Raw genomic sequence first — 10,396 nt, forward strand, 5'->3', positions numbered from 1 at the left:
AGCGTATATATCATATTTAAAGCTGGGGGACAAAAAAGCACAAACTTTCTGACAATAACAGAAAGGAGAAGCATGGATCAATCACTTTTTACTTCCAACAGGCAAAATTCAATTCATGAATCAGACGTCAAATCCTCAAACTAGGTGTTCAGGCTACGTGTTTGTAAAGCTGAAAAATTAAAAAGCCTGTTGCTAGGAAACACTTTCTCCAGTCCATCCCATAATAACAGGCTAGGCAATTAGCCATGCTTGCAGAGTGTGTAGCCGCTGTCAAAAGAGCAAAAAGCCATTATCTCTAACCTCATATCCAGGTTTCACTTTCAGGAGCGAACATTCATTAATTTAGAAGTTTTAAAGTTAAGTGCGGACTTTTCTGAAGCACTTACTCTTGAGGTAAGTTCATATTTCACAGACATTAGCTTTAAAGTTATAGTTTTAAATACATTTTTATATAAAAATTGGGGACCACTTCACAATAACAGAGCATGAATAATGTGTAAATATGTAATCTAAACATTATTTATTGTAGTCTAATGATGAATTAATGTATGCGCTAGTCATAAACTAGCTTTAACTACAACATGAGTCACATGAGTTCATGTGTGAATAACGGCTGCCTTAATTACTAATTAGTACATGATTGTTTGTTATTTAATGTATTAATTACAACATTAGTTTATGCTTAATTGAACCAGCATGAACTCATGATATGTTAATGTATAATTATGTCATGATTTTACTTGGAGGGGCACCTTATCATTAACTCATTCTTAACTACTCATGAACTCCTCATGCATGTCTGTCATGTGCGTTTACACTGAATAACAGTATAAAGTGTTCAGTCAACCTCAACAGAATAAATACAGGAGTTTATGAGTAGTTAAGGATGAGTTCATAATAATGTGCCCCTCCAAGACAATTAAACATTAACAGCTTATGAGTTCATGTTAGTTACATTTAGCTTACACTTACATTGATACATTAATTAACAACATGTACTAACAAGTAATTAAGGTAGCCATTATTCACACAAGAATTCTTGTGACTCTTAAAGTTAGCTCACGATTAGCACCTTAACTCATTATTGATTCATAATAATACATTCACTGACGTTAGCTAGCTAGTCATCCTAGCGACACCATCTAGCTTTAGAAAGCAGTTTAATTTTCCATCTGGTTGTCATTCAAGATTAATTTCTTACTAGAAACATTGTGAAACGTGTTCCTGGACCAACTTATAATCATCCAATCAGACTTGAGGGTTTAAGGTTAATGTCAAATTTAAGTTTAAATCAAGGGCTCATACAACCTTTAGCATTGTGGTTTGGGTGCCATGGAGTTAGGATTATTTTTTTGGACAGGAATGTTGCTCCAGATTCAACAAAAGTTGACAAGGTGGCATTCAGGATCTTTACTTGAAAAGTATTTTGGGACTGTTAAATATTTTGTGGGGCGTCATGGTGGCACAGTAGGTAGCACAATTGCCTCACAGCAAGAAGGTCGCTAGTTCGAAACCCTAGCTGTCATTTCTGTGTGGAGTTTGCATGTTCTCCCCGTGTTCGCATGGATTTTCTCCAGGTCTTAGCCGAAAAAAAAATGAATGAATATTTTGTGATGCCTGATGTTGAATGCATATTTCACCCGTAATCTTTAAATGAGCGTAAACAGTTACAAAAGTAATCGAATGCTTTCATTCTAGATCTGTGCACTTTTAAAGTGACGTATCTGTTATCTAACAAAACAGTGTGTCAAAATGAGAGACTCGCTGCTTTTTTTTTTTTTTTTTTACTAAATAACTACAATAACTTTAATCAATATTTAAATACAGCAAATAAAAAATGAGTCTTTTTCTCGCATAATTTCTCTATAGTCTCTATATTTCTCTATATTTTTTAAATTTACCTTTTATTTTATTTTCAATTTTAGTTTTTATAAGGTGTGTCTAAATTACTATATTTAAGGAGGAACAAACAATGTGATCATAAATAAAAGTGAAGTATAAATAAATAAAGTATGAAGACAATTTGGTATGACTGGTATGACTTTCTAGTATTTTTCTACTGTTAAAAATATATTCTGTCCTGATCTGACACAAACACCTAGTTGTGTGAATGCAATATCATGCCAAGCTTTTCAAGTATTAGTGTTATTTCCAAAATGTTGTAGCCATAATTAATAAGAGATTTAATTACGACTACTTTGACTCTCTTGTTTGTGTATTTGACTGATACTGCCACCTGGTGTTGTGGATGCAAGATCTTTTCGGTTTCCAGTGTCGTTTTAGAAATTCTGTTGCGGTATTTAATTTAAAAATATTGTTTTTATTTATGTTTCGGCAGAATGTAGCCATAATCAACACAAAATGTTGGTTTTATTTGTGCTAATATGGCTTTTTTGGCTGTTCCTAATAACATAGTATTCATCTTGCACTTATACTGACACCTAGTGGTGTGGAAATAAAATCCCCCACATGGGCTCATTCTGAAACCGTAGCCTTACGTATATACATTTTTGGAGATTGTGAATCATATACCAGAAGTACGTAGGGCTGCATTTTGTCTTTAAAATGAAAACTACAGAGTCATTTCTTTACGCACTTACCACCTGACTGCTTACCTCCGCATAGACAGCATTCCCACTATTACCAGTTTGTCCAGTTAGCTCGTCATGTACGTTGGTGGACTTGAGACGCAGAGAGGAGTTGACTACAACAACAGGGTTTGAATCCGGTGAAGGACGTTTCCAGAAAGTGGGGAAGAATGAAAAATAAATAAAATAAACAAGTAAATAGCAAGGTGAGACTGTGGTAAATATCAGGCTGGGGCTTTTCTTTTTCTGGATTGCTTTTTAAAACAATAAAGGGAAGTCGGTGTGTGGGTCAATCGTTGCTTATAAAACATTATCTGGTGGATTTACCCAAGAACAGCAAGCATGAATGGCACTCGCAAGAGAAATTTGAGTTCTGAAAAAGTGTACACAGCGGCCTCTGGTGAATTCACGAAAAAAAAAATGAAAAAAATTTACCTCCTGGGACATATTTGGCTCTCTCCAGAAATGTATGTATATAGCGGTACGTTTTCAGAATAAGCCTGGGTTGAAAATCCATTATAAGTTTAACAGAGTGAATCAATTAATTAATCAACAAGAGATATTCCTGATTTGACGTTTATGATTTATTTGGTGTCACTTAGGTGACATTTACATATACGATTCAATACTGCATTTTAGAATGAAAAACACTCCTTATACAGACTGACATTTTTATTGTGTTTCATGAATATGACCTCTGTCCATGCTATACAGCCTAAACTGCATAACACGTCCGCATTCATTCTCACTAGGCATGCCTATATTTTGCCAGCATCCATACTGGTTGTGTAATGGTCATATGAGAGGAGCTTGACGAATCAGGGAGTGATACGTAATATCATTGCATGAAAGGCTTAGTTTTGGCATGTCTAATTTGCTAATGTTGATGCCAGGTGCAACCATAAAACATATGCTTTTTAAAACACATATGCACCAGTGTAAATGGGAATTTCGACTGATACTGACACCTAGTGGTGTGGATGCACACAATTGCTTTCTTCTATATTGACTTAATCAGCAAGATGTATTAGTTATGTGTTATATGAATTAAAAAACTTTTTAAAATCTTTTTTTTGTGGATAAACCCTTGTAAATGTGGTAAATCAATTTTGATCACCATTTTATCCAAATCAAGGTTTACATTTTTGTTCAAAATATTGAAAATTGAAAGTAGCCTAACATATTTTTACAAACACTCTTGAATGAAATGAATCTTAAATGTGAATGAAATAAATTACACCTTTAGATCACTATTTATATCAAAATGTATGCAATGTTTATTTTTCATGTTGTTGTAGTTGTAGTTGTTGATCTACAGACATTTTTACAAACAACATAATAACATTAAAAGTTAATTAAACACTTTATACTGACAGTAAAGGAAGTTCAGCAAGCAAAAACACACCCCAAGGGCTTCAATATACTGACAACAAAGCTCAACACCGACTCTGAGTTTAGGCCAAAATGTCACCACAAGTAATTATAGAGCCCAGTGAGTTCAGATTCAGATCTTTAAATCAGTTCGGCTCATTAATGGTCCCTCGCACCGGCTCATCTGCATGCCCTCAACACCTAGACAAAGAAACTCAGCCGGGGTGACTCTCTGTTAATAATATGAACTCTTTATATATTTATTTATGTTAATAAGTAGTAGATTAATAACTGAACTTGTAGCCACGGTTTCCATCAGTGTTTTTCTAATTCTATGAGTTGGTTAAACATGCTATTTAATGATCTGTGTCATTTTACCAGGCAATTATTGTGAACAGATAACCAAAAAAGTGCTTCTGTGTTCCCCTTTTATCATGACCTGGCATTGTCATTGCAGGCATACATCGAACGTAGCCTAAATTCATCTGTGTCTCATCTAAAATGGTTCGGTCAGAGGAACATTGCCCTTGAAGAGTTTCAGAAGATTGCAGGACTAATGATTAATGGTGCTAGGCTGAAACTCTTTTATTGTAAAGTATTCCTCTTGCGTGCAAGGCATGTGCAAGTATGCGTATTTGGTGGAACCAAAATTATTTAAAATTAAAAACCCCCAGCAGTGTCTGTAATGAGTACTGAACAAATAAATAACTGAAAAAAACTAATTAAAAATGAATAATGTTGTTTTTCTGGCACAAAACTGATAACTAATTATCCCATAAAGATTTTTATTCTGTTTGATGGCTTAGGAATGGGTTTCACAGTGCAAAAATGATTCATTGTGCGTTCCCAGAAAGATATTTTACGCCAAAGCATTTTTGATGAGGTCCCTGAGGATATATTTGACGTAAGAAAGCTTTCAGCAAACCATTTCTGTTAATATTGATTCCACCTTAATCTTTCCAAACCTGTATGAACAAAAGCAGTTTTTTTTCCATACAATGGAAGTCAGTGATGAACAAAACTATTATGTGGTTTTACTGATTTAAATTTCAGCCCACTCCTCACATAAAAACTTTCATGTGATTTTATACAAACATTCGTGTGATTTTATACTGCACTGTAAAACCCAACCGTTAACTTTATCAAATGAAATGAGTGTAGTTAACTCAATATTACCTGAAAGTTGATTCTACTCATTTGAGGAGTTTTGAACTCAGTGTTGATTTTAATGAGTTAATTTAATACCTCATTACTTCAACTTAAATGAAGTAAGTTCACAGTACTCAAATAGATTAGTTTTTTTACTCAAATGGTTTGAGTTGCCTTAACTTATTGGGTTTTACAGCACTCAGTTGGTTTGAGTTCTTTTCATTTATTGGGTTTTACTGTGCTCAGATTGCTTCGTTTACTCAAATGGATCAAGTTCAGAGTACTCATTAGGATTAGTTTTTGAACTTAAATGGTTTTTTGCAATCGGTTTCCTCAAATGGTTTGAGTTACTATAACTTTTGGGGCTTTACAGTGTAGATAGCCAGACCCCCAGTCAGTTCAATTATTACAAAGAGAGCAGCTTGGACATTTTGATAAATATCTTCTAAACATTTTCTAAACATAAAAGACAGTTGAAATGATATGGCTTTGCAAAAGATTGCTGTGTTCCACTCAATTCCTTTATGTTGTCCCAACACAAATCGATTAAGTTAACATAATTGTTTTTGCAAATTTAAGTGGATTAAACACAAAACAATTAAGCTGTCCCTAAAAAAACTCAAGAATTGTGTTGATTCAGCTGATTTTGAATGCGTAGTTTTGAACAACTAGCAAAAATATATTTTTTGGAGTGTACAATGTAAAAAATGCTGGGTTCCCCACAATTCCTTAATTTTGTCCTAACACAAATCGATTAAGTTAATTTAATTGTTTTAACAAATTTAAGTAGATTGAACATAAAACAATTACGTTGTCCCAAAAAATCCTCAATAATTATGTTGATTCAGCTCATTTTAAACTAGCAAAAATATTTTTGTGGCATTACTTGATTCAAACATGCCATCTCTTGCTCTGAATTTATAACAAAATATAGTTTGTGATCAATTTAATTATTCAGACAATCCAGTTGAAATGAGAAAAAAAAATCAATAGTTGCACAGTTCGATTGTTCATTCACACATTTATGATGTTGTTAGTTAGCTACATAGTTTGGTATTTTATTTGTTTAATCTTCTTTTGTACAACATAAGAATTGAATACACTGACAGACGAATTTTTTAAAAAGTGTACACGACTTCAAGTAAATTCATAATTGACAATGTATTAAATGATTGATGGATTAACCACCGAACCCCTTCACATATCAAACTTTTATATCTCATTAAATAAGAACAGAGCTGAGTTCATCAATATCTCACCAGCTTTCTTTTTCTTCTTTTTTTCTCTCAAAGCCTGAAAAACACATATAGATAATTTAACTCCCCCTTCAAACATGTTTCACGGTTAAAAAAAATCCTTGCCAATATGCAGCAAAGCAAAAAAAGGTGAATGGGTCCTGAATCCCCCAGCGGCTCTTGATGACCAAAGGTTCATGTGAAAATAGCTGTGCGTCAAAAGGTATGAAGGAAATTGGGAGAGAAAGAAAAATGCGCAAAAAGTGCTCAGGAACATGAGGAAGGGAAAGTGGGGCAGCTCCCAAAGGACGCTCCTCACGCCTGCTTCGTCCTGTCAATCAAAAAAACAAAGTGAAGAATCAAACATCCATCTGCACAAGAACCAGCACAGGAGGCGCTTCGGCCACCTTGGCTTTGCGCGGGAGCAGCCGAGCAAGGCTTCGGTAGGACGGTGTGGCCCTCAGCAGGAGTTCTTTAAGTCCGGCACGAAATTCACGACGGATCAAACAGTAAAGCACCGGGTTGAGGCAGCTGTTTGTGTGGGCCAAACACACAGTCAGCGGGAAAGCGTATGCCTGCGCATTGTAGAATGCCTTGCTGAAGGGCACGAGGTCAAACTTAATGAGGACGCCCCACAGAGTTAGGGCCTGATTGGGCAGCCAACACAAAAAGAAGGACAGGACGACGACAACAACAGATTTGGTCACTTTGGAGCGACGCTTGTGTCTGCCCTGCTCAGTTTCAGAGCCAGCCACACCACTAATCCGGCGACTTAACACAATTCTTAATAGTAGGAGATAGCATACGGTTATCACCACTAATGGGATCAGGAAACCAAGTAGGACTTTTTGCAACTGGTACAGTCCTAGCAACAACTGCGGGTCCCAGCTTCCTGTTTCGGGGAAGCGTACTAAGCATAGTTCCTCGTCTGTTGCGACCTGGGCGATTGTGGAATAAATGGCATGTGGAAGCGTCGCTATTAGGGATACGACCCAAATGCCCAGGCTGATCCACTTGGCCGCAGCTGCTGCTGCTCTGCGACTGTGCATCTTCAACGAGGACACAATGGAGTAGTACCTTGCCACGCTCATGGCAGTCAGGAAAAACACGCTGGCATACATGTTCATAGTGGTGACAGAGCTGATTATTTTGCACATAACTTTGCCAAAGGGCCAGCGGAAGTCCAGCGCGGTGTCTACAGCCCAGAACGGCAGGGTTAGGACAAACTGCAGGTCTGTTAGAGCCAAACCCATCACAAAACAATTGATGGAAGACTGCTTATGCCGGTAGCGTGAATGTAGCAGGTAGAGTGCAAGAGAGTTGCCTACAAGTCCCAGAGCACAAACCACTGAATAAATGAGGGCGATCATCACACGCACAGCCAAACTAGACCCATCACCTTGAAGTGTTGAACTTGACTCCTTTGTCAACAAATGCAACCAGCAACGTAAAGACAGGTTTCCAGAGCCTGCGTCTGTGCAGTTGTCCAGCACTGCACTGGTTTCCAGTGTGTGTTCACATTCTCCCAGAGTTTGTGTGGTGTTATTCCTCTCCATTTCAGACTCCCACTCAGTCCGTTGTCATGGTCAAAGGATGTAAACGGAGAAACAAATCCATTCATCTAATTTATCTCAAGTTCATTGTGACCGTCTCACTTTGTCTCCCTGCGGGAATAATACTTCACCGGCAGCGAGAGCGCGGTTTCATCAGTCTGCCTCTCTCTCACACACACTCTCGCATCTCTGAGCTCTGCCGCGCGCGCGCACATTCTTTTATACTCGGCTGAGCATGACGCGCGTCCGCGCTCCACTCAGGCACGCGCCGCTTTTATGTCAGACACATACAATCAGTCGGTGCTCAATGAAACACTAGCTTTACGTGTTTTGTTTTGTTTCATACTGGTGAATTTTAAAGTTTTAAAATTCAAACGGACGAAGCTAAGTAGCTTCAGTTCCATTTTGTGATTTTTTTTAACTTGATTTGCTAAATTAGCACGTAAGTACTTTTTGCATTAATTAAGGTAAACTGAATCCCTTCATCTTATTTATTACTACATAAGAAATGTGCTATTGAAAATATAAATGCTATTTGAGCTTTATTTGGTTGTTCATTTCTTAAATTTCAAATTTTACATCAGGCTTTAAATTGTTTACTTTTTTGTAACACACACATTACATCAAGGAAGAAAGGATTCCTTCGGCTTAATCCCTTATTTATCAGGGGGTTGCCACAGCGGAATGACCCGCTATCTATTCCAGCAAATGTTTTACATAGCAGATGCCCTTCTAGCTACAATCTATACTGGAACTGTACTAGTACTAGTAGGCTACTAGTACGTCATTCACACACTACAGCCAATTTAGTTAATCCAATTCACATATACCGGGCGTCTTTGGGGAAACCAGAACACCCAGAGGAAACCCATGCAAACATGGGGACTCAAAACAGAATTGTAATATTGTGATTGCATCCCAAGATTCAGCCTAGGAGGGAAGAGAGGGTTATAAGGAATGTTAATGGGAAGCAAGTAAATAGAGGGAGGGAGGATGGATGGGTTCAAGAGAACGAGAAGAACAGTGTTAGAGGGCCGGTCTGCCTTAAATAAGTTTTAGGGAGTAGTTGATTGGTTAAGGAAGCCAAGTGAGGCATGATCCCACTGCCGAACCTTTGTTAACAAGTTAACTCCATAGACTGTAAACCTGCCCACAAACACACAAATAATTAATAAGTAAAATAGTTTATTTGTAGTTTCTCTATCCAACAATTGTAAGCATTTATTTAGTATTTAATAAAAAAATTTAATTAAAGCAAAATACCTTTTCAACTTAATCTAATACTTATTATTTTTAGTATATTATATAATACAAAAATTCCATTTTAAACATATATATATAATGTACCCTGTAATTAATAACAATTGTATTAAAATGTTGCTCTCCACACTCTTTTTTTCTTAATCTCTCACCGTGCCAATTTATTCAGTGCAAATTTGTTTCAGACTTTCTCATTTCATGATGAATCAGGTCACACAGAAGGTTTTTTCCACATTCAGCCACTTTTAATTGCAATCCACATTTCTTGAAAATAACTCAGAAATTCACACAATAACTTATTGATTTCAGACTACTGGTTCTTTTGTTTAGCTGTTGGGTTAATTTAAAAGATTACTGAGCCAAGGATTTCGGATTTTGCCCTGTGGAGTGAAGAGTCTGAAAATGTTTCTCTACAAACTTTGTGCATCGAATCAATGGCAGATTAATCAACTAAAACTGCAGCTCTCTTGACAGTCTGTTTAAAGTAAAATAGATGTGCACACTGGAGGTCAGGGGCCCAAGGGGGATGATGGTGGGATGAAAGATCCAAGTTTGTCTCTCTTCGTGATTAAAGAGGCACTGAGTCAGACAGAAACCTTCAGGCACAGAATAATCTTTATCAAAATCTACTGAATTCTGTTTTTTGCACGGAAGTTTAGACAAAGTTATTGACTGAAAAAAGTTATTCTAAGAAACATTATGCTTGATGGTGTATACACTCACCAGCCACTTTATTAGGTGCATTTGTCCAACTGCTAAGAAATGCAAATTTCTAATCAACCAATCACATAGCAGTAACTTAATGCATTTAGGCATGTTGACATGGTCAAGATTATCTTCAAACCGAGCATCAGAATGGGTAAGAAAGATGATTTTAGTTACTTTGAACATGGCATGGTTATTGGTGCCAGACGTGCTGGTCTGGGTATTTCAGAAACTGCTGATCTACTGGGATTTTCACGCACAACCATCTCTAGAGTTTACATTCCAAAGGTCAGAGGAGAATGGCCAGACTGGTTCAAACTGATAGAAAGGCAACAGTAACTCAAATAACCACTCGTTACAACCAAGGTATGCAGAAGAGCATCTCTGAACTTTGAGGCAGATGGGCTACAGCATCAGAAAACACACACTGGGTGCCATTCCTCTCAGCTAAGATCAGGAAACTGAAGCTACAATTCGAACAGGTTCACCAAAATTGGGCAATAGAGGATTGGAAAAATGTTGCCTGGTCTGATGA

At 36.9% G+C, this 10,396-nt stretch overlaps 1 protein-coding gene across 2 annotated transcripts; it reads right to left on the reverse strand.

The window, feature by feature from the left end:
- Positions 1–1,930: 1,930 nt before the first annotated feature.
- Positions 1,931–8,087, reverse strand: rxfp3.2b (relaxin family peptide receptor 3.2b). Of its 2 annotated transcripts, XM_073936143.1 has the most exons (2): positions 5,919–8,087; positions 1,931–5,836 (listed from the first exon to the last, which is right to left on the reverse strand). In XM_073936143.1, the coding sequence occupies exon 1, from the start codon at positions 7,897–7,899 to the stop codon at positions 6,703–6,705; it is 1,197 nt and encodes a 398-aa protein (XP_073792244.1). In that variant the 5' UTR covers positions 7,900–8,087; the 3' UTR covers positions 1,931–5,836; positions 5,919–6,702. The 2 variants fall into 2 exon arrangements, with proteins under 2 accessions (XP_073792244.1, NP_001077348.1); NM_001083879.1 differs by lacking the exon at positions 1,931–5,836 and having other exon boundaries at positions 6,703–7,899.
- Between the last annotated feature and the right edge of the window lie 2,309 nt (positions 8,088–10,396).

This window comes from Danio rerio, chromosome 22 (assembly GCF_049306965.1).
Source record: "Danio rerio strain Tuebingen ecotype United States chromosome 22, GRCz12tu, whole genome shotgun sequence".
Taxonomy (NCBI): Eukaryota; Metazoa; Chordata; class Actinopteri; order Cypriniformes; family Danionidae; genus Danio; species Danio rerio.